Source organism: Aethina tumida, chromosome 7 (genome assembly GCF_024364675.1).
Source record: "Aethina tumida isolate Nest 87 chromosome 7, icAetTumi1.1, whole genome shotgun sequence".
Lineage (NCBI taxonomy): Eukaryota > Metazoa > Arthropoda > Insecta > Coleoptera > Nitidulidae > Aethina > Aethina tumida.
This window is the reverse complement of record NC_065441.1, coordinates 2503176-2529408: the sequence shown is the minus strand read 5'-3', so window position 1 is coordinate 2529408 and position 26233 is coordinate 2503176. Positions and strand designations below refer to the sequence as shown.

The 26233-nt window shown below is 29.8% G+C and overlaps 1 protein-coding gene across 3 annotated transcripts in view; it reads left to right on the top strand.

Annotated features, from left to right (window-relative positions):
- LOC109604394 (protein sprouty homolog 2) overlaps positions 1-25875 on the top strand; it is a 56459-nt gene extending 30584 nt beyond the window's left edge. For 2 of the 3 annotated variants that reach the window (XM_020020915.2, XM_049970102.1), the window contains exon 4: positions 22141-25875. In XM_020020915.2, the coding sequence (XP_019876474.2) occupies positions 22213-23127 (915 nt within the window). In that variant the 5' untranslated portion in view covers positions 22141-22212 and the 3' untranslated portion in view covers positions 23128-25875. Of the gene's footprint in view, positions 1-11227; positions 11588-22140 lie in introns of those variants that run through there. The other variant, XM_020020916.2, reaches the window with a different exon arrangement.
- The last annotated feature ends 358 nt before the right edge of the window (positions 25876-26233 follow it).

The following is a 26233-nucleotide window of genomic DNA, read 5'->3' as shown; positions in this document are numbered from 1 at the left end:
TTCATTTTAATTTAATTTGAATATATACGACCTTTTGGAGGATATTTCAAAAATGAGGGCCAAATGGGAAAAGTTTCATTTGATTTATAATTATATGACTATAATAAAATTATTGCTCGTATGAATGTTACTAGATGCATGTCATAATGCTTCTAAATTAGCTCTCCGTAAAATCAAGTGAAAAAGCATCCCTTTGTACGATTCGTGAAATATCCACAAGAGATATTGTTTTAACAGATCAAACGTGAGTTTAAAGAGCCTGTTTTAGGTGCACTTGCGAAATTTGTCAAAATCTGTAAACTAGCGTAATCCGAACGGCATATTTCGTGTTGATAGATAAGAAAAAAATAGTGTAAATTGGAGCAAACCGTTTCGGATATCCGGCCGGCGAAAATGACAACAGTATCGCGAGTCGCTCGCGTTTCCGGGAAATGCGTGTCGCATTAGAAAAGTGACGATGTCCGAGAACAAACCGACCAATGTCCGTTTGAATTTTGTTGTCTGTCGATTATTTTCCGCGTAAACGCACGCGTTCGATTTCGTGCGTGGCTCCTCGGGTGCGTTGAACCTTAAAACGGTGTGAAATTCGAGTCCGGGACTAAAAAAAATATATGAATATGCACACTTTTATATATATAATTTTTTTTTTTTTGTTTTTTTTTTTAACCGGTTTTCAAATTGTCGGTTAAATAAATAATTAGGGTATAATTAATTTGATGATGTTGCTCAATGGCGACGTGATCGTGTTTGCTTTCAAATATTTGATCTGGAAACGTTTGAAATTCTAATAAATTAATGCAACTTCCTTCCTTTATAATTTTTATTTACATAATTCGCTTTATTGCTTCATGGTTGATACGAAATTAATGGTAATTTGTAAACAGTTTAAAATATTTCCAAAATAATTAATTTTGAATATATTAAATTAGTTTTTTAGTGGATGTAATTGAAAAGATCAAAGTTGAAGTTTTTAAAACGAATCAGTTCATGTTCAGTCGTTCGTTGAGAGCTTTATTGCCTCATGGTTCAATAGTAATTAATATTAATTGTTGAATAGTTTCGAATGTTTTATAAAAATTGAATTTGTAATAAATTAAATTAGTTTCTGTGTTTTATTGCCTCACACTTCAACCAAAATTAATATTAATTTGTAAATGGGTTAGAATATATTGGAGTATTTAATTATATAGTATATAATAAATTAATCTAATTTATTGTATAATGATCAAAAGAAACAGATCAACGTTGAATCTTGACAAATTAAATTTTATTTTTTTTTGGTTCAGGTGAATAACTGCCTCACACTTTAACAGAAATTAATGTCAATTTGTGAATGGAACTATAGAATATATTAAGGATATTTATTTAATTATTTGTAATAAATTAAACTAATTTATTGTACTAAGCACATCAATGTTGAATCTACTTTTTTGTTTAGACTTTTATTGCCTCACATTTTTACCAGAAACAATGTCGATTTGTGAATAGTTTAGAATATTTTTAAAATATTGAATTTATGAAAAATATTGAGAATATTTATTTAATAATTTATAATAGATTAAATTAATTTATTGTATTATTTTTACAATGAACATAAAAAGCAGATCAATGTTAAATCTTAATGTATAAAATTTTAGCTATGGCTGAATTGTTTACTCTTTAGTTCAAAATTTTATTAATGTGAATTTAAGGATAATCTAGAATATTTTACAATAATTCATTTTATAATAAACCAAATAAGTTTATTGTATAACATTTTTATAGATGTACTAAATAAGTTTGGAATAGAACTTTGAAGAATAAAACTTTTATAATGGATCAATTATTTATTCTTCTGTTAAGTGTTTTATTGTCTCACACTTTAACCGAAATTAATTTTAATTTGTTAATGGGTTAGAATATATTAAGAATATTTATTTAATGACTTATAATACATTAATTTAATTTATTTAATTTATTTTATTTTTATAATGTCCATAAAAAGCAGATCAATCTTCTTGAATAAAATTTTAGCTGTGGTTTAATTGTTTACTTCTTAGATCAGTAATATCATACATATAATGTATGAATTATTTATTCTTTTTTTCAGTGTTTTATTGCTTACTCTTCAACCAAAATTAATGTTAATTTGATGATCAAAATATCTTTGGAATATTTGTTTATTGTATAATAAATGAATCTAATTTATTGTATTATTTTTATAATGATCAAAAGAAGCAGATCAATGTTGTATCTCGACGAATGATTCTTTTTGGTTCACTTGAATTGTTTAAATTTTTGTTGCCTTACATTACTAAGCAAACCTAAATTAATATTAATTTAAAATAAATTAAATTAAATCAATGTGTTATAGTTATAATGTACATAAACAAGCAGAACAAAGTTAAATCTTATTAAAATTTCAATTTGTTTACTCTTTTGTTCAGTGTCTAATTGTTCATTTCTAACAAAATTTATGACACTTTAAAATTAAAATAAACTTAATTAGTTTATTGTATAATATTTTTTATGGATATAATAAATTAGATAAAAGTTGAATCTTAATGAATTAAATATTATCAATGAATAGACAGTTTAGTCTTTTGTTTGAAACTTTATTGTCTCACATTTAAACCAAAATTAATGTCAATTTATGAACAGTTTAGAGTATTTTTTAAAATATTGATTTTATATAAAATAAATTACTTATAACATTTTATATTATTTTTTTAACGATCGAATTTTGATGAATGAAATTTTAATAATGGATCAATTGTTTATTATTTTATTAAAATTAGTTTTAATTTGTGTTTAAATATTGAATTTATGATAAGTTAAATTAGTTTATTGTAATATTATTTTATGGCCGTAATAAAAAAGATAAAGAAATTTTTACAGTGAATCAATTGTTTATTTATTCAGTATTCTATTGTATATTGTTTAAAAAAAAATTAACATTAATTTGTGAATAATTTAGAGTGTTTTTATAACATTACAACCATAATAGCACATTATTATTTTTAAACAGACATAATAAATGAGATCAAAGTTGAGTTTTGATGAATGAAATTTTTACAACGGATCAATTGTTCATTCGGTCGTTCAGTGTGCGATCTGAATCGAAACAAGAACACATATTTTCGGTTGCAACAGAACGGAAGTTTCGACATAACAGTCCAAACGATAATCAGACCTCTTTTACCAACAAATACACATTTAAACATCTAATATTCACAATGTTTTCTATTTTATGTTATATTGTTGTGTTGTTTTTTATGATTTTTTAATAAGTGCATTTAGAAAAGTTGACACAATAGTTAATTTTCTTAATGTGATTGAAAAAAAGGTGTGGTGTTCTTTATGTACGTGTATAAATATTTTCTTTATTTACTTTTTCAATACTTCGTCGACCTTACTTTTATTTTTCAGTTCGCCTTCGAATCGCTTTAATCGGTCTCGACTAAAGTAGACCAACGTTGTGCGACAACAATTCGAATAGTCATTGTCTTTGTACTATTTTAATCAGATATAAATGATGGTTAATTTAATGGACGTGGCGTCAGAAACAGGTGCGAAAGTTTGTGGATGTTAAAGAGGAGCGAAAAACGAGTAAATCAGTTATCAAATTGCAAAACCGAGAAGCAAGATAGAAGATAATCGCATGTTTTCAACAGACCTACATATTTGTAACGACCGATAATCGACCGAGTGACTGACTATCTGTTTAAAATTTTTGAATTAACACTCGTAGTGACCTTGAATTAAACAAGCATTATATAAAATATATATGTATATGTACATATGTACGACGATACCGAAATTGCCGTCTTTAAAAATATTTATTAAGACCGTCTGAAAATGTGCTCCCCGCACAAAAATGAATGAACGCGATAAGATATTATTATTGCTTGTTATTTAATCGCGTCTTAGATTGTTTTTGGTACATTTAAATGTGTTTTATTCGATTATGTTTCGTGTCGTTTCGGTTTGCGTGCGGTGAAATTTTTTCGACGTTGGCGTTTTCCACGGAATTCCTCAATGAAATATCGATCGGTGAAAAGTTGTCGTGACGCGACTGCGAAACTTCAGGTTTTACTCGACCGGCCTGCATGAATGAACGTTTCAATGAACGTCTCGAAAGTGTTTTTCATCTAAGCTTCGACGGTTCAGGTAAATTTTTTCGAAATTTTCATTCACCGTTTGCACACTGCTTTATCCGAAAAAGCACATGTCACTAAACAGAGTTTTTTCTACGGTACAATTTTTCTAACATAGTGAATATGTTAGTAGATTAATTAGTTGTATTCTTAATGCATGGAAACTAAATAATGTGGAAGAGAAAAACATATGTTAATTTATATTAAATTATTCATAATCACTGAACTACTAGTTACCAAGTTGTATAAAGATTTAAAATGTTCCTCTGCCTTTCTTCTTCCTTCGTTTTTTCCAGAAAATGTGTATTAAATTTTGAATAAATATGATTTTTTGAGGAATATAGGTGAAACTAGATACATGTCTTTGGATTCAAAATGTCCCTAAGAGACTTCTCTATATAGTTAAGTAATGAAAAGACTAGTTTAGTCCATTTTAAGTGAATTGTAATGATATCTTTTTGCATCAAATTATTCATAACCATTGAACTAGCATAGATGTGAGGTCGTATAAAGTTTAAAATGTTCTTCTGTCTTTCCTTCATAATGTGAAAACTAAATAAAAGCAAATTTCCATAAAGTATTTCTTTTTTACCAACAAATATGTACTTTAATTTGAATAAATATGACTTTTTAGGGAATATTTCAAAAAGTAGTGCCTTAATTTAAAAAAAAAACTTTGAACATTTTAATTTCTATGAAAATTATAACGGTAGAAAAATCAGGTTTAACTGATCTAGTTTTATTTACAGCATAAAGTAAGAAAAACCGTAGGAAAGATAATATTACTCACCATTTTGGTAAAACGATTGTATTTATCCTATACGTGGAACTAAAAGCATGTCTTGGGATTCAGTGTTCTTAAAAAACGTCTCTATAGAGTTAAGCAAAGAAAAGACTCTCTTAGTCTGTTTTCTGTGATTCGTAAGGCTAGAAAGTTAGAAAACATGGAAGAGAAGAGTTAAATATATTTTTTTACATTAAATTAATCATAATCACTGAACTACCATAATTATCAAGTTGTGTAATGGTTTAAAATGTTTATCTGTGTTTCCGCTATAATTTGAAAACTAAACAAAAGCAAGTTTCCATTCCATATTTCGTTTTTACCAACAAATATGTACTTTAATTTGAATAAATATGACTTTTTGGGGAATATTTCAATAAGTAGGGCCTAATTTAAAAAAGCTTTGAACTTTTTAACTTCTATGACAATTATAACTGTAGAAAAATCAAATTTTAGTTGATCTAATTTTATTTACAGCATAAAATAAGAAAAAAATGCAAGAAAAATAATATTACTCATCATTTTGGTAAAACGAGTGTATTTATTCTATACGTGGAAGTAGATGCATGTCTTTGGATTCAAAATGTTTGTAAAAGATCTTTCTATACAGTTAAGCAAAGAAAAGACTCGTATAGTCCATTTTCTGTGATTCGTAATGTTTAAAAGTTAGAAAACATGGAATTAAATATATCTTTTTTAAATTAAATTGATCATAATCACTGAATTGCTTAGTTATCAAGTTGTGCAAAGGTTTAAAATGTTTATCTGTCTTTCCTCCACAATTTGAGAACTAAATAAAAGCAAATTTCTATAAAGTCTTTCTTTTTTACTAACAAATATGTGTTTTAATTTCAAAAAATATGACTTTTTGGAAACTATTTCAAAAAGCAGGGCCTAATATTAAAAAACAATATTAACAATTTTAAATTCCTTATAAAATGTAACCGTAGGCAAATTAAGATTTATTTGATTATTTATTTTGAGGTTTAGTTACAGCATAAAATATGGAAAATGTAAAAAAGTCAATTTTATATATCAGTTTGATCAAATGACTGTACTTGTCGTGTAGATAGAACTAGATCAATATCTCTGGAATCAAAATGTTCGTAAAATAATTCTCTATACAATTAAGTAAAGAAAATACTAATTTATTTAAGTGAATTGTAATGCTTGAAAGTTAAAAAATATGGAAAATAGGACTTAAAGATATTTTTTTATATTAAATTATTCATAATCATTGAATTATCATATTTAAATTGGTCTTTTCTTTATAATTTAAAAATTAAGCCAAAGCAAAATTCCATAAAGCATTTCTTTTTTATCAACAAATATGACTTTATGTACCAAAAAGTAGACACCGTAGATAAATTAAGATTTATTTGATTTACGTTTAGTTACAGCATTAAATAAAGAAAAATTAAGAAAGACAGTATTACTCATCATTTAATAATAATAATACCTTATTTACGGAATTTCCATTTACATAACACTTTTAACAATAAATACAAAATACAATACATTTTAGTTTTTCCTTAAAATTATTTAATGAATTACTGAACATATCTAAATTATAAACATTGGCAATACTACAAATCCTATTAATTGGATGTTAATGTTAACCATAATTAATTGAATGAATAACAACGTAAAACAATTTATTTTAGCCGGTACATGGAATTTGAGTAGATCTAACAATTCAGAGCTCACCATGCATTGTTAATCAATTTAAACATGTTTTCTGCGCAAAGCAAACGAATCAATAGATACAATCTCATTTAAAACTGTATAATTTATATTGTCTATAGGTATGTTAAGTTTAAAAGCTCAATAGCGTAAAAATTTGTTAGTAAAAGACAGTTAAGTAAAGCCAATACTGATAGTTTGGCCTGTTTTCTGTGATTCGTAATGGTTGATAGAAAGTATGGAAAAGAGATCTTTTTTATAATTAATTAGTTATAATCACTAAATTATCAATCATAGATATCAAGTAGTTTGATTTATAATATTTTTCTTAAAAACTATTCTAAAGTGAATTTCAACAAAAAATTTCGTTTTAATCAAGAAATACGTACTCTAATTTAAATGAATATGATTTTCTGGAGAGTATTTTAAGGAATGTTTAAGTTATGATGTCCTCTGTAAGTTCAAAATGTCAATCTATCATTTGCTATATTCCAAAAAAACAACATACCTTCATGTAATCTAATTAGAAGAAAATTAACACTTTCAAAAAGAATTCTTAACTTTAAAATACAATTTTTGAATTCTTTAGAAAATCTGTTGTAGAAAATTTGGTTTTCGTGCATTATGCCTGAAATTTGACACATTGTACAAACCAGTGTAATGAGACAGGAAACGTATTGCGATTTGCGCGATGATTTTTTATTTTTTTTGTGGTCGTGTGTTCGCCTTGTTAATCCCGTTTTGAATGGTCACGTTCTCGACTTCCATTTCAGCCGTTTCCTGTCCCAAAAACGGACGATCGCACATTTTTAATCGCGCACGTCACTGCGAGGAGGAAAAAAAAAGGACGCACGTACAATCGGTACGCGAGATCTTTGATGAAGAAAAACGCAGAACATATGGAGGAACGTTAAAAATGAGAACCAAGAAAGAAATAATGAAAGAGCGAGACGGGGGAGAGAGAGATGGATGGTTAGGATTTTAGTGGGACGCGTGTGTCTGGGTGTAGCAAGTATTTTTGCGTTGGTGTTTCGTTTCGAATCTCTCGCAATGGTCCTCGAAATCGACTGTTCAGGTGTGACACGAAAATTTCATCGTCGCAACACATGCCCTCACTTTTTAAACGTACCCAATCGGTTTTATCACGTTTCTAGTAAAAAAATCAGCTTCCTCAATTTGATGTTGTGTGGATGATATTCCACCTGCTCGTCCGACTGGCAGCGATAATTTAACCGAAATTGTAAAAAAGAGGCATCGAACCATCCGTCCATCCATCCCATCTGCTTCCTATTTCCTACCTGGACCGACCGCACTTTTAACAAACCTTAAGCCGTACCGGCCAGGTACTCGAGCCTAACCGAAAATCGTGGTGCCAGACAGGAAACCGGATACGACGGATTCGATTGCGACCGGAAACCGGCCCAGAAATTAGGAAACGGGAAACGACCCACCAGATGCTGCACTCGGGGGATGCTCACAAATCGCCTTTTTATATTTTTTCCTCGTGATTTATTGTCACGACTTTCGACGAACCGTTGCCGGCAAAATCGATTTGCATTCGAACGGTTTAATTGTTCGCAGAGATTCCGATTGAAATTCGCGATGAAGATCTCCGACTGTTAATCCAACCGTCGATAACAATGGGGCAATTATGAGCAATTAAAACAACGCATCCGGTAGTAAACATCACCTTGGGCACGAAATAATCGAACGGGAGGCCCGACTACGAAAATCGTACCTTTTTTTTTTCTGTTCGGATCGTCAAAAGCCAGTACCATAATTCCATTGTGATCGAGTTTACGATTTCCGGTGCATTCAACGGGCCCGTTTTTCGGGAAACGGGTTTCCTTGGAATTTTCTGAGGGTTTATTATTGTGGGGGATTATGTATTTAATGCCATTATTTGGTGGGATTAAATTTTATCGCTGGTAATTCACAATTTTTATGTCGACGTTCCTGTTTCACAATTTGCAGATTATTTATGTTGTGGTGCTGACGTAAAAGTATTAATTAGAAATAAAAAAAAAACAATGACGGGCATCTTAGAATTTAATTTTGTTTACGAAACTGGCTGATCCTGTAAAAGCAAAACCACAATCTGATTGACAAAGTTATCGTTTCTCTCCCATTAAAAAACAATAAATAAATAAAAACACAATTGTCTGAAAATAATAAAAATAGCAATAATAAGTGGCACAATTCAAGGTTAGTTTGAATCGAATTAGATTTATTTTCGCCATGATATGTGTTCATGTGTGTGTGTGTGTGTGTTTGAATATTCATTGAGAAATGCGTCATCGCAACGTTTTCATTCATGCCAACGTCGCACTATTGTTTACAGTTTTATTCGTGTTCGTTGTCTAATGATTTTTCTATTTGTTTATTATTTCAACAATTCGTTGTGGTTATTTATTATAAAATTGTTTTGATTATGAATTATGGAAAATAATTGTATAATATTGTTTATTATTGGCGATTAAAGTCTTGATTTTAGTCATTTAATCGTTAAATTTTTAATGTATTTTGTAAGTTTCAAATTGTATTTAATAAACAATTAAACAATTTGGTCTAATTGTGACTCCAAAAGTTCTTGACATTGAATCTAATTGATTATGATTGATTAGCACATTATCATAATTTCTCAAGTAACTAAGAAAAAGTTAATTACTTTTATAATAGAACAAGAACACAACCAAAAGTTAATTCATTTCAATCATCACCATCACCATTTATTGCTTGACAACGGTTGGAGATTAGACTAATACAAATGTGATTTGTCCCAAAAATCGATTTGGTTTAAGTTTTTTCTATATATCTTTATGATTTGTTATAATTTTAAGAAAATTGAAGCCAATCACATTAACATAATGTTTTGATTATTAATTTATTCTAGTTATCAAAAAGCTACTAAGTAATGTATAAATGATAAAAAACTCGTTAAGTAACATTTTTTGCCCTAAAGACGATTAAAATCTTTATTTTTATTCGTTTAAAAACGGTTAGAGATAAAATAAAAATAAAATATTTATGATAATGAAAGGTTTAGTCAATCAGATTTATCTATTTTGTTTTATGTTTTTTTCCTATTTATATCTATGTTTATGTTTTGTTCTAATTTTCATAGAAAATTGGGTAAATACAAAACATTTTGATTTTAGTAATCAGTCAATCATAATAATTTAAAAAAATATGTCATATTTTTAAATTAGAATTTTATTTTTTTATTATTATTTTTTAAGTGCAGTTTTAGATAATATATTAATTTATTTATTAAAATTAGTCTAGAAATATTTTATAATTTTTAAAATATATTGTTAAATTTAAAAATATATTTGGCAATTTCTAAATCAATTAACATTCCTAATCAAATTTATTAAATTAGAAATTATATGTTAAATAACCATTCATTTAAATTAAAAACGAAGAATTTTTTTTTTATTTTTTACTCTTACTTATTTTTTACGATATACGCATGTTTTTTTATAATTTTTACTCTTTATTTTTATTGTTTATTTATGTTGTGTTTTATTTTTTTTTAAGAAAACTGGAATATATTTTCAATATTTAAGAACTAAATCAACTCTTCATAAACTATTTATTTAATATAATTTATTATCATTATTTTTTCATAAAATTTTGATTAATTTTTTTTGTTTTTTATTTTATTTTAGTAAAAAACGAAAAGTTATAGTAATATTTAGGATTAACTTCGACTTCTTATTATTATATATTGTTTTTTACTATTTTATTTTTACAAGAACACAACGTGTATTTTCGAAATGAATTGAGAACGAATGGAACTCGTCATATATAAATTTATTAAAAATAAAAAAATAGTCATCAAAATTTTTTATTTGAAAACTGGAATATATTTTCAAGATATAAGAACCAAATTGGCTTGTCATAAACAAATTAAATATAAAGAATTCATTGCTATCATTTTTTTCATATTTTGATTAATTTTTTTGTTTTAATTTTATTTTAATAAAAAACGAAAAGTATAAACAAATATTTAGGACTAACTTTGACTTTTTATTATTTTTTACTATTTTATTTTTACAAAAACATATATACATATACAAATTTATTAAAAAAAAATAATAAAAAATAAAAAAAGCGAAAAGTATAAACAAATATTATTATTTTATTTTATTATTATATATTATTTTTTATTATTTTATTGTCACAAAAAAGAAATAAAAAAATCGTCATCATCATTCTTCGTGTGACGATTCAATAAAATTTTTGTTTTTTTTTATATAAATAATAGGACTAAAAAAATGATTGTTTGTATTGTCTTGATACATTACTTTTTGAATTTTGTTGTTATATTAATTCAGTGCAGTATTAAAAATATATCAAAGAATTTTCCCCTTAAGCGGGTAGAACGGTGGCACGTCGGCAACGTCGCACCGCGAACGAACCGAGCGCGTTCCCCCCTCGCGTTCGGCCCCGCTCGCCGTGCCGTTCATTCATGATGGCCGCGCCGTCGGTCCGTCCATTCATAAAAAGCCGCGCGCGCGTCGGTTCGCGCGGCCGCCGCCAGGCGAGCGCCACCGTCGGTCGGCCGCGCCGCGCCGCGCCGCCCGCCCATCCTCAGTCACCGTCCGAACGTCGACGAACACGCATCTCGGCCGAACGTCCGTGTCGCGGACCTGGTTCGCATCGCATCGCGTCGCATCGCATCGCATCGCATCGGATCGCATTCGCCCACACTATCCACAGAGTCAAGTCACCGCCGTCCAGTTATTCGGCCGTCAGTTTCGGTTTTCGTTGGGTACGTGCGGCCGTTTTGAAACGTTTTAAATGGTAAACCATCGTCCACGGCCCGTTTCGTTAATTTGGATTAAGTGCCCCGCGGGGAAAGTGGCGCAGTTGACGGTGGAATAATAATGTTGAGTGGCTGTGCAGTGTCGCGGACCCAGGTCTGGTTCTGGTTCTGGTGTCCCGACGTTGGTGTCCCGGCGTCAGTGCATACTTCCAAGTGAGTCCCATTTTGCAACTGTTTCATTATTTTTGCGATGTACGAGATGATGGTGGCATTACGAGATAATATGTGGAGCGAGAGCGTGAGTGCGTCCCGATTTCACATGACTACGTAGGACGGGACGTGGACGGTTTCGTTCGTCCGTTCGTCCGTTCGTCCGTTCGTTCGCTCGTTTCGTTCTCCTGAATGCGAAGGAAGCGAGCGAGCGAGACGCGCGGAATGAATGAATCGACAGAGAGAGAGGCACATTCCGCGCGCGGCCGCCGCGATCGCCGGATCCGCGTGCGCTTGACGAACACACCAATGAATGGTGCCCGCTCGGTGTCCTCGTCTTAATTCTATCTATCTTTCTATTAAAATTACTCATTACTCCAAAATATAACTTTTTTATATTATTATATTTAGTTGAATCAAATTCATTTTACTACTTACGCCAATTAAAATAACATCACATGTTAATTACAATTAAATTAATTACAGATCAATTAACCAAATACATTTTTCAAAATCACCTTGAATAATAAGTTTGTAAAGATCTTTAAAGACGTAATGATTATCTTGAAAAATCTTATCTATACTAAAAATGTTTTTGTATATATTCAATAAATTATTTATTCAAAGATAATTCTACAGAAAATAGGAATCATTCTAGAAATACTCTGTGATTCCACAAATTTACAAATCTTGTTTTCATTTAAACATTAAAAAATATACTTTATTTTTTAATTAATCTAATTAGAAATTATAATTTTAATTACTTCTAAATATTATTCATTAAAACATGTTAATTGAAAATTATTATTATTATTTTAATAACCAAAATTAATATTTAAATAATTATATCACTTTAAATTAATAACAAATTTTTAATATAACCAATTTAAATTTAATAAAATTTATTAAACCCAATTTTTGATAAAATATGTATATTTAATGAAGTCTAATTGATTTTCAACTTCTATAAATAATTAAAATACTCCTTAAAAATGATTATTATTTAAAAACATTAATAATACAATTATTTTTTTAGCTTAAAGTTGAAATATTAATAATTTACATATTTTTTATTGATAATTAATTGTTGAGTTTTCATGTTTTTTTTATATTTATACATTTGCAATCTTGTAAATATTTATTTATTTATTTTTATAACAAAAATTTTAGACATTGTCATGTCATGTTTTTTTTAATTACTACATAATTTTAAATAAATATTAAAAGTTTAATTATAATCAGTTCAAATTTAATCAAATACTTTTTAATTGATTAGATAAATTGATTTTTTAATTTTTGTAGTTAAAGCAATAATTTTAATAAATTTTAAGAATATTCCCCTTTAGTTGTATAATCAATCAATTAATTAATTAAAATACATGGTTATTTTGCTCACATTATAAAAAACCTTCTTGAAAAATAGACTTTAGACGTTTTTCATTATCATTTAATAATGCTTTAATGGTTTGTTGTCAATCATTTTATTAATATGTATTTTTGATTTATAAAAAATATTATTTAACATTCCATCAATAAATAATTATCTATTATGAATTTTCAAGGTAAAATAACTTTATAATATAATTCCAATTAATATTTGTAATTATTAAAGAATTTTCGAGAACCTCTTACAAAACAATTTAATTGTAGTTTTCTCAAAAAACTAGTTAAAAAGAATTTGTCCAGCTGGGCGACCGGATTCGGGCCCCGTTTCCCGTACCGGCGTTCTATGTAAAATAAAGAGTACAGTCCCTTGTTGGTCCTAAATTAGGATCCGACACGGTTACCGGATGTTCGTCTTCCTCTCTCCGTTTGCAACAACGCCGTTCTGTTCGGTTGGGGGCTTTGCACGTACGTACTTCGAAGTACGAGTCGTTAACCGCTCGGGTTTCATCTCCTTTTCTGCCCCCCTTGTTTTTTAACACATCCGGAAATCCATTTTTATTTTCGTTTTGTTTGTGTATTTTGTGTTATTATATTTATAATAAAAGTGTCAAATAAACTGTGAAGAATGTTACAGAAACTGTTATTAACTGTAATCCCAATAAAACATATTTATTAATTATTTTATTAATGAATATTTATAAGTAAGAATATTCTTAAAATTTGTTAAAATAAAAAATATATTCCCCTTTAAAGAAAAAAACAAACTAAAATGTCAATAAAATATATTTATAATCATTTTATGAATGAATGAATACATTTATAATTGGTCGAATCATTTGTAAAGAACGTTGGAGACAATTTTTAATTTTTTAACAATGAAAGACATTTTAATATTTTTTTAAAATTAGCAATAAATCAATAAAAATAGTCTAGAACTATTGTAGAAATAATATTCTTAAATTTTATAGAAAAATTATTGATAAATTTAATTAATGTCACAGATCATTCTTAAATTTAGTTGAATAATGAAAAATATACTCACGAATATTTATATTATGTCGAATAAGCTGTAAATAGTTACAGAACATTCTTAAATTTAGTTGAAATGTGAAAAAGATACTCAGGAATATTTATATTATGTCGAATAATCTATAAATAGTTACAGAACATTCTTAAATTTAGTTGAAAAGTGAGAAATATACTCACGAATATTTATATTATATCGAATAATCTGTAAATAGTTACAGAACATTCTTAAATTTAGTTGAAAAATAAAAAATATACTTAAGAAAATTTATATTATGTCGAATAAGCTGTAAAAAGTCATAGAACATTCTTAAATTTAGTTGAAAAGTGAAAAATATACTCACGAATATTTATATTATGTCGAATAATCTGTAAATAGTTACAGAACATTCTTAAATTTAGTTGAAAAATGAAAAATATACTTAAGAAAATTTATATTATGTCGAATAATCTGTAAAAAGTTACAGAATGTTCTTAAATTTAGTTGAAAAAGGAAAAATATGGTCACAAATATTTATATTATGTCGAATAAGCTGTAAAAAGTCATAGAACATTCTTAAATTTAGTTGAAAAGTGAAAAATATACTCACGAATATTTATATTATGTTGAATAATCTGTAAATAGTTACAGAACATTTTTAAATTTAGCTGAAAAGTATACTTAAGAAAATTTATATTATGTCGAATAACCTGTAAAAAGTCATAGTACTTTCTTAAATGTAGTTGAAAAGTGAAAAATATACTCACGAATATTTATAGTTTGTCGAATAATCTGTAAATAGTTACCGAACATTCTTAAATTTAGTTGAAAAATGAAAAATATACTTAAGAAAATTTAAATTATATCGAATAATCTGTAAAAGTTACAGAATGTTCTAAAATTTAGTTGAAAAAGGAAAAATATGCTCACAAATATTTATATTATGTCGAATAACCTGTAAAAAGTCACAGAACATTCTTAAATTTAGTTGAAAAATGAAATATACACTCAATCAAATAAAACATACTAATCAACTTTTTTATGAAATATTTTAAATATCTTACAACTAATTTTATAGCTTTAATTTGAATTAAAATGATTCTAATTAGAAAAAAGTATCGATAAATTAAATACGTAATCATTTTCTGTGTTGGTGATCGTTAGACCTATTTTAACGTTCAGAAAAATGAATAAGATTACACGTTAGAAATAGAAGAGATTCTAAAAACATAGATAACTGTTTCGTGGCATGAAATTGGTGTCGTCCACAGTCTTTATTATGTTGCCGGTGCGAACGTAACGCAACAACCGGAAGTCGTAAAATTCAAAGAGTAGGAGAAATAAAAAAGCCCCGTTTCTTCGCGCAGCGACTCTTTTCAATTTCCTGCTCGCTGTTCATAAAGAATAACGTCGATTCATTCATCATTTTCCACCCCTTTTTTGTGTATGAAATCGTTAGTCACGTATGAAATTCCTAAAAATGATTAAAACGTATTAAATTACTAGTAAGTTCCCTTGAATACATAATGTTGAAACAGTTTCGAAGAATGAACCGTTCATTCATGACAAACTTTCGTCATTCAACCGGCGATATCTACAAAAACAAAACGAGATAAGGATAAAAGTTTAAATCTCGAAAGTGAAATATTTGTTGCCGAGTTATGGTTGTTTATTGATACGAGACGACGAGAGTTAATTATTCATTCATCCGTCCGACCGACTGGCCAAACTAATTGCGTTTGTTTGGTTTTTCGGACCGTACACGGAGCCGAGATAAGATTGCGTATCTGTGGATCCGAACGATCCGCACGCCGTTCCAACTGTTACGACACATCGAATTTATATATCGATTATTATTTAACGCCGTTCGTCCGATTCCCAGGCAATTGATGGAAAGGGTTTTCGGGTGGTGTTTTTTAGGGCGGGAGCGGTGTGCACGTGTGCCGGGTTCGGTTTTTCGAATCCGTGACGAAACACAAACAACAGCATCTTTTTACGATGTAACTCGGTCCGTCCGTTCGGCCGTCGAGTGAGCATTTGGTTGCGAGGGCAGAGTCGCTTCCTGTCGGCCCGTTTCCTGTGCGTGCCTCGAAATATGTCGCCCATACGGTACCCGGTTTCATTATTTCATGTTTTACGTTGCCATTACTATATTTGTATTCCGTGGAGCAACGTTGGGTGATTTTAATTGAATTATTGCTGATGGGTTCTTTTTTCTGTAAATTTAAATACAAATTTGGGTCTTTAATTGAACAGGAAATTCAATTGTACTTTAATAATTCTGATGTTTGTATAGACAATCTGCACTTTATCTGTTTCATACATTATGAGTAACACAATAAACTATTTTTTTTCCTCTATGTTAAATAAATTTACACAGAATAATTTTTATTGTTCATTAAACACGTAATATATGTATATTTACTATATTTTTACTCTATCAATATTTACTATACGATTTGTTATTAATTTAGTTAAGTTTTAAACATTTGTGACTTTTACTTGTATTGCTCCTCTCTTAAAAAACACTTTGAGACTTAAATATTGGGAAATATGTTATTTATTAATCAATTTTTGCTTTTTTGAACTTAAAATCTATGTATCTTAGTGATAACAAGAATGGATTTTTTTTAAATGAAGAAATAGTCAAATTTCTTATAGATGATATATAATTGATCTGTAATTAAATTATTATTTTTAAAACCCGAATTTTATATTGACACACCCTCAGAATAAAATTGTTGATACAAATTCATAATATTTAAAATATTTAGCATTTAAATGAAAAATAAATCAATAAAACTGTTTTAAATTTATAACATTTGATAAAATTAAAAATAACCAATTAAATAAAAATAAAAAAATTGAAATTGTCAATATAAATTTCTATTATTTAAATTACTAAGCTTATAAAATTAAAAACAAATTAAAATTGTTAATTTAAATTAAAAAAATAAGTTTAAAATATGAAAAATAACCAAATTAAAAAAAAAATAAATTTAAATAACCAATGTAAATTTGAAATATTAAGTTCACAAAATTAAAAACAAATTAAATTTGTTAATTTAAGTTAAGGATGAAAATGAAAAATATCTAAATATAAACTAAAAAAAAAATAATAATATTGCCAATATAAATTTATATTATTTAAAAAATTAAACTTACCAAATTAATAATAAACAGTTAAATGTGAAAAAATTAAAATTATTAAATTTGTCAATATGTTATTTATAAAATTAAAAACAAATTAAATGGATTAATTTAAACTAATTTTAAAAATTAATATTAAACAATTAAATGTGAAAAAAATAAAATTGTTAATTTAAATTCAAAAAGTTAAACTTAAAATATGACAAATATCCAATTAAATTTAGCCTAAAATATGAAAAATATCTAACTAAATTTAGAAAAAAATTAAAATTGTACATATAAATTTATATTATTAAAAAAATCAGCTTATAAAATTAAAAATAAATTAAAACTGTATTAAAAATTAATAATAAACAATTAAATGTGAAAAAAATAAAGGTGTTATTTTAAATTCAAAAAGTTAAGCTTAAAATATGAAAAATAACGAATCAAATTAAAAAAAAATTAATAAAATTACCTAACAAATTTATATTATTAAAAATATTAAGCTTAAACAATTAAAAATAAAACTATTAATTTAAATTTTATTAAAATTTTGAAAAATTAATAAAAAACCATTAAATGTAAAAAAAAAATTAAAATAGTTAATTTCTATACAAAAAATTAAGCTTTTAATATGTAACTAACAAGTATGAAATTGTGAAATAATTAAAATTATTAATTTTAAATTAAAGAATTATGGTTAAAATATTAATGTTAAAAAATTAAATTTATAAAATTAACATGTTAAGCTCAAAAATTAACCAATAAAATTATAAAAAAAAAAAATCAAATTGTGAATATAAATTTATATTTAATATATCAAGCTTAAATTTTGGAAAATAACTAATTAAAATATAAAAAATTAAATTTGTTATTTTTAATTTATAAAATAAATACTTTTAATAACTGAAAACAATTTGGATTATTTAAATAATTTTATTATTCTACTCAATTTTTTGTCAATTTAATAGACTCTTAAAAAAAGCTTTTGTTTATCTTAAATATATTAGAATCCCAGATTATATTAATTTTATGAATATTTTTAATTAGTCGTTGTTTTTTATATTATGTTATGTGAATTTAACTAATGTGCGTTATTTTAATTTTAAAATATTCGTTTTAAGCGTTTGTTACTAGTTAATGTATGAAAATAATAATAATAAAAAAGTGTGTAAATTCATAATATTTTATTATGTTTAACAAATGATGAATTTTTTATTTAATTTATGTATAAACTAAATGGTATTTTACTTTGGAATTGTGTCGGTTGACCTCCAGAAGTGTGGAAACGTGGTTTCATTCATCGAAAAAGTGATCGGGACCGGCGGATAAATAATTTTGATATATTTATAAACCGATTGGTGGAGAGGAAAACGCAACGACCAGAAAATAAACCTGCAACACATCCACATCCACATCCACAACCCGTCTCTCTCTCCCGTTTCGAAACGCGTTTCGGAGAGCTATTTTTACAATCCACACGCAAACACAACAACAAAACACACACACACACACACACATCAATGTAAACTTACATTTTGTGCGAGATTAATATTTTTGTAAGTTGTGTCTGTTGTTTAAAGTCAACAATTGCGGCGAATCAGCGTTAATTAACGAAAACAAAACGGGCGATTATTGTTATCCGGACGTAAACAGGACGGCGAGTGAACGAACGGTGGGTGGGAGGAATGGTGGAAAATGGGGGGTTGGGGAATGGCGAACAGTTTCGGGAAGGAGACAAGGAGGAAAGGAGGAAGGGCATGAATGAATGAATGAAAATAAATGTGGTCGTGATCCCGTAGTCGTCACGTATTTACGGAATGAATGCGCCGCATTGTTTTAACAATTGTTTGTTCCTGTGCGTATATTGATAACACGAAATCGGATAAAAAGCTACATATCTATATGTTACATCCGGTCGCTCTTCGTCATCTCACTCTACACTTTTGTTTTTTTTTTTAACGGTGGCACTATCGAAATTACTATATAAATAAACAAAATTCCATTAATAACATACAGAATGGGTCTTTTATTTAATTCTTAAGAAGAATTATTTGGTTTATCTTTTGAAATAAAATAAATATTGTTCAATTATTATTCGATTTTACTTAGTTATAATTATTATTTTTTTAATATTTTGATTTTAAACAATTTTCAGAAAGGAATCATGAAGTTTCAGGTTTTAAAAGGATTTTTTATAAGAATTTTTTGTTTTTTTCTTCTTTTACAATTTAAATCATAAAATAAATAAATATTATTTAGTGAATATGAATTAAAAAACAAAATTATTAGTTTTAACTTAGTTACAATTAATTTTATTTAATATTCGATTGTAAACAATTTTCAGAAAGGAATCATGAAGTTTCAGGTTTTAAAAGGATTTTTGAGAAGAATCTTTTGGATTTTTTTCTATATTACAATTAAAAATTATTAAATATACAAACTTTATTCAGTGTATAAAAATTATAAAACAAAATTATTGGTTTTAAATAATTTTCAGAAAAGAAGTATGGATTTTCAGGTTTTAAAAAGATTTTTAAGAAGAATCTTTTGGTTTTTTCCTCTTTTACAGTTTAAAATTATTAAATAAATGAACATTATTCAGTGTATAAGAATTAAAGAACAAAATTATTCGTTTTAACTTAGTTACAATTAATTTTATTTAATATTCGATTGTAACCAATTTTCAGAAAGGAATCATGAAGTTTCAGGTTTTTAAAAGGATTTTTAAGAGAATCTTTTGGTTTTTTCTCTCTTTTACAATTTGAAATTATTTAAATAAATGAACATTATTCAATGTATAAGAATTAAAAAACAAAATTATTCATTTTAACTTAGTTACAATATTTTATATTCAATATTCGATTGTAAACAGTTTTCAGAAGGAAATCTTTAAGTTTTAGGTTTTTAAAAAGATTTTTAACAAGAATTTTTTGGTGTTTTCCTCTTGTACTATTTGAAATGGTTAAATAAATAAACATTATTCAGCATATAAGAATTAAAACCAAAATTATTCATTTTCACTTAGTTACAATCAATTTTATTTAATATTCGATTGGAAACAATTTTCAGAACGGAATTATGAAATTTCAGGTTTTAAAAGGATTTTTAAGAAGATTTTCTTGGCTTTTTCCTCTTCTACAATTTGAAATTATTAAATAAACAATCATTATTCAGAACATAAGAATTAAAAAACAAAATTATTCGTTTGAAATCAATTTTTAGAAAGGAAACATGAAGTTTCAGGTTTTAAAAAGATTTTTAAGAAGAATATTTTGTTTTTTTTCCTTTTACAGTTTGAAATTATTAAATAAATAAACATTATTCTGTGTATATGAATTAAAAAACAAAATTATTAGTTTGTAACCAATTTTCAGAAAGGAAGCATAAAGTTTCAGGTATTCAAAAGATTTTTAAAAAGAATCTTTTGGTTTTTTCCCCTTTTACAATTTGAAATTATTAAATAAATAAACATTATTCAGTAAATGAGTTTTATAACAATAAAATTATACTTTTTTACTTAGCTAGAATCATTTTTATTTAGTATTTATATAATTTATTATAAATAATATATAGTAAACCACAAGTTTAGATAATTTTCAATAAGAAAACGTGACGTTTTAAGTATAAAATGTTTTTTCACTCACTTCATGTGATACAACTGGTTGAAATATTCCTCATTAATTATTGTTATGTTATATTTCTGGTTTAAAAAATGTTTCTTGCCATGTGTGTGTGTGTGTGTGTGTGTGTGTGTGTGTGTGTGCGTGTGTGTGAGTGGACATAACCGCGATGCATATTTATGAGAGAGACCTTTTCTCTCTCCCGGTCCGGTTCGACCGTTTCGAGTGTGTTGGGCGTATAGTAGAAGTAGTCGGTCGCACACATGGCGTTCATTCAGATTTTTCGCCCGGAATTTATTTATACGGAGCGCGCGGGCAGGTGGCTTTATTAATAGCCTAGCGTCGCGTCGCGCACTCACACACACACACACACACGCTCACACACCGATTCATGTTTTTTCATCTCGTCGGTTTTTCTCATGTAAAACGGTGGTGGAGAAAAAGATCGGAGCCCCCACGCGGGTTAGGTGGGCGAGGACCGAGAGCGGAGGCAGCTGCTGTCTCGGATTGCTGTGTGTGTGTGTGTGTACCTTTCGAAACTCGAAAACGGGCTCCTACCTACCACATGTCGAGCCGAGGTTTTTCCTTCCTAATCGGCCCTTCGGTTACCTTCACGGCTCGTGCAGGTGAACCTGATTTCGAATCGATGCGTTACGCTAAACGACCCAAAGGATTGTAAATCTTGGATGTGTTGTTTTCGATAAAAGGCCGCCTTGGGTCCTCGAAAAGTTTCTAGACTTGTGAAGTTGATGAAATAAATATTCTTTCGTTTAGTATCTTCCTTTTACTTGTCCAAGACGTTTGCAGATAAGGACTATTAAACAACTTTATAATATTTTACAAAAAGAAAACATCTAATAATCTAATCTTTATTCTTTTCTTCTTAGTCTGTGATTTGGATTGAGACATATTGCAAATATTTAAAATAGTTGTGTGTATGTATTATAACTATATTATGTGTATGGTGATAGCAAGGTAACAGGTAACGGTTTTTATAGTAAATTGTTAATGTAAATATGTATATTTTGATAAGTTTGATAGTCGCGAAATGTGTGACGAGAACTAGAGATTTACTGAGAACTGAGTTTGTGCGTGTACGATTGATTTCACGTTGCGATTTTTAGGTGACCTAAAAAATTATCATATATTTTATAATAACTTGTAAGAGATACAGTATAATAAAATATAAATTATTAATCATTTTTATACAGACTATGATTCATTGAAAAGGCTATTGTTTGTATTGTTAGTTCATTGATAAAAAGTTGTTACAATTGTTACAATTGGATTAGATACTTAAACAATGTAAAATGTCTCAAAATCCATTGTTTAACTCGTTTGGTGTAAGATGACTGACCATAAATTCGGACACGTTTGATTAATTTAGTTGTTTTGTTGGTGTGTTACAGCTGGCGACGATGAGGGACCAAGGTGGTGCCTGGTCCGGGCGCTAGAACCGCCCCCCTGCCTTTGCCGGCCCTATGGCCCAGCATGGAGGCGCACCGTCCGTGCCGCGCGTGCACCAACGCCCTCGGGCGCCCATCATGAGCCGCCCGCCGCCGCTCACAGCGCCCCTGGTCCCGCTGCGAACGCCGCCGCCGCCGCCCACGTCGCAGCAGCCGCTGCCCTCAATCCAACAACCGTCGACCGTTTCGGTCGTGACGGATACGCGAACGTTAGTAGGAGGAATAGTAGGAGGAGGAGGACCGGTCAGTCTGATCCAGCCCAGGCCGGAGAATGAACGCGCCACCAACGAGTACGTGGAGACGCCGTTCCGGCAGCCGCCTCCGTCGCCGCCGCCGCCCCCTCAGCCACCCCGGTCGCACCATAGACCCACCAGGCTGCCCCTGCATCCGCCCCTGCCGCCGGTCGTCACCAAGCAGCCGGGCTCCGGCGGCGGCGTCGGTGGCACGTCCACCTTCGTCAAGGAGCACCCGGCGGCGGCGCCGCTGGACTTGTGCACCAACGCCCGCTCGAGCATCATGTGTCCGGAGTGCGGGAGGTGCCGCTGCGACAGCTGTCGGCAGCCGCGGCCGCTGCCGCAACGGTGGGTGTGCAACGACGGTTGCCTGCTGTCGGCCGACTCGGCGGTCGACTACGCGTCGTGTCTGTGCTGCGCGAAGGCGCTGTTCTACCACTGCGCGGAGACGGAAGGCGGCGAGAGCTGCGCGGACGATCCGTGCGGCTGCGGCCCCGATCGGCGCAAGACGCGCTGGTGCTGCCTGGCGTCGCTGTCGTGCGTGCTGCCCTGCCTGTGGTTCTACTGGCCTCTGCGAGGCTGCAAGAAGCTCGTCGAGGAGTGCTACGCTAGGCATACACGTTCGGGGTGCCGGTGTCGCAGGCCCGCCGTGCCCACGCCGGAGAAACGCCTGTTGGACTCGAACTCGGACTTTTGATGGTGACGGTGAACGTGGGACGTCCAAGTGCGCACAGTGCTCACCGTTCGATCTGTTGATGTTGTTTACGGGCGCGTTGCCGGCCGCGACGCCGGCGACGCGGTCGCGACTGCCTTATATGTACCTACTACTGTAAAACGCTGAGGGAGGTCCGCCGCCGCTCGAACCCCCGCAACCCCGTCCAACCACATTTCTAGTCAACCAGACGAAACTCACTCACAATTGTAGTTACAACAGACCTCTTCGACCTTTTTTTGTTTTATTTTATTTTATTTTTTCAACTTGAAACCTTGAACAAACTAAACTTATCGGTTGGGGGTTCGATCGACGACCGACCGCAACACAATTAATTTATTTTTTTTTTTGTAAATAAGTGTAACTCTATAACTGAACTCAATGATATTCCGTGCTTAATGCCGTGTGCCCTGATGGTAGTGACCGCAAAACCTCGACTGACCTCCCGGAACATGCGCAGTTGTGTCCCCCCTCCAAAAACCTCTTCCTCCCACATTATTTTGTTTTTGTAAATACTGTTTTAATTATTATTATTTTTTTAAAAAGCATATTCGGTAAACTGTTCTAAAAGAAAACGTTAAATGTTTGCAGAGAGGGCACCGGTAGAATACCGCGGTTCCCAGTATTATCTAGTCTTGTGCTCTGATGAGACCGCGTCCGACCTTTATCACGACCACAAAAAACGCTAAATTATTATTATTATTATTATTATTGTTACGGTTCTGGTGCTTATTTGGGAGATGATTTTAAAGTCGTTTTTGACTATGGCATGAATTTTTTCCATTGTAATTATGTTCGACATTCTAATTATTTCCTCAGGTACTGAAATTATTTTCATGTTTTCGAAATATACCAATCGAAAACAGTTTGATCTAGCTGAATTTTGAGAGAGACATCATGCACGACAGAGACAGAAAAAGTCTGCAAATTTGCTTCGTAGTGGGAATCTTTTAATGTCTCTGTCATGCATGATGTCTCTCTCAAAATTCAGGCTTTCCAATCGGTATAAGTTTGACAAATGATATTAAATTTGTAAATTAAATATTTATTATATATTTTTTATTATTATCAAGTATCGATAGATAACTATTTCATTTTTATTAAATACATTTAATGAAAACCAAAGATCAAAATTCCAGTTTAATATTTATTAAATTGTTTGAGGCGTCCAAATAAAGAAATATTTTCATGTTTTAATATTTGTATATTTTATTACCAGTAATTATTTTATTTTAATAAATAATTATTTACTGTTATATGACAAAAACCAAATATTCTAATTTAATATTTTTTGGTTCATTCATTTTTTCTTAGTAAGGACATATTTTTTATATATTTTATCATATATATAATTTTGGACAAAAATGAAATTATTTTATGTTTATTAAAATAAAATAGAATACTTACACATACAATTTGATGTAAATACAATTTTACGATAATAAAAATGTGTAATGTGATCAATATTAAGAAAACAATCATTTCAACGAGTTGCTTTTCTTAAAAGTCATTTCCCATTAAACAAAAATGCGCCTCGAACATAAAAAAAACCCTCGAAAAACGAGAGCCGATAAAATTCCTGGGTTCCATTGATTTCCCCCCTAGCCGAACGCCGAAATTTCGGTGGGTTTCGGTTTCGTGGAACCCCGGGCCGTTTCACCAGGTAGTCGTGAGAAAAGTCGGACGCGGTCAGAAAAAGGTGTGAATGTGCCTGTAAATAAATGAAAATGGGACGAGTGTGTGTCATTTAAAACAAAAAAAACATATTATATACCTATATAGCACTGAAAATCTAGGGCGGTTTTCGGATGTGAGTTATTAATGAAACATTATTGTATTTTCTACATGGCCTGGTTTATGTTATGTACACACGACAGGGTGTTTCACGCGCGATGGAACGAATTGTAACGCCGTTTTTTTTATATTACAATTATTGTAAATGTTTCGCTGTATGTCTTTTTAACTTTAGGTACATCCGGCTTGCGGTCTTTTTCCGGCGGGAAGAGACCGGAAGACGCAATTGTCGGGGGCAGCGTTGATCTGTGCGATCGGGAAGATGTTTTCGTTTCCATCCGAATGGAACAGATAGTCGCTATTGTGCTGCACGAGGTGTAAACTGTGATAAGACACCGAGATAACGAACGCGCCACTTCAATGCTGCCTTTTATTACACGTAATCGATCCGTTATTCATATTCTCTATAAATAATACGTATATAAAAAAAAGTTGTAAGTGTTATAAAATTTACACGCAAATAGATCAGTGTCAGATAAATAACTTATGTCTACACAAACAATAAATGTTCGATGTAACCAGTCCATTGGATCGCATTTCGTAGCGCATGTACGTAAAGTGAGTATGGCTGAAATAAAACCGACGAGCCAAACCACAAAAAATTTATTATACATACAAAACCACTTAACTCGATCGTGCGGTTTTATTTCGGAAGTTTAGCAAATCAAAACCAAACCACGCATAAAATGCACACACACGCACGTTATTTTTATTTCTTATTATTATTATTATTATTTTTCTAATATTCCTCCCTCTCGAGAAAAATGAATGTCCCACGTTTTGGTTTAGTAAACTTCATACGTTTTGTAAAGGAGGGCAATACTCTCACTATATTCGAGTGCCAAAATGGCATCCAAGCTGTAAAGCAATTGTATACATGTACATATACTGTAATATTATTATCTAATGTCAATAACAAAGAAACCAACAAATTTAAAACGGACTTTTATTTCACGTAACCCGTACTTTTTACCAAATTTCATTGTTTTAACCACCAAATTTGTTTCAGAATGTTTCGGAAGTTCATTTCATGTTCATGTGTTCATTCATTGAGTTTAAGCTTTAAACTTTTTATAGATCATCTTCAGGTAAATTATAAACCATTATATAGAATGTTATACAGATTGTATGAATTATATAATATTTGTTTCAAATGTGTTAAATTTGTAGATAATCAAATTTTAAGGTACGTATATCAGGTACTATCGTTATTAATATTGATATGATCTATAGTTACTGTTAAATACTTCAAATACTTTTGAAATACTTGTAGTATATTGGTTATTTAAATTTCTCG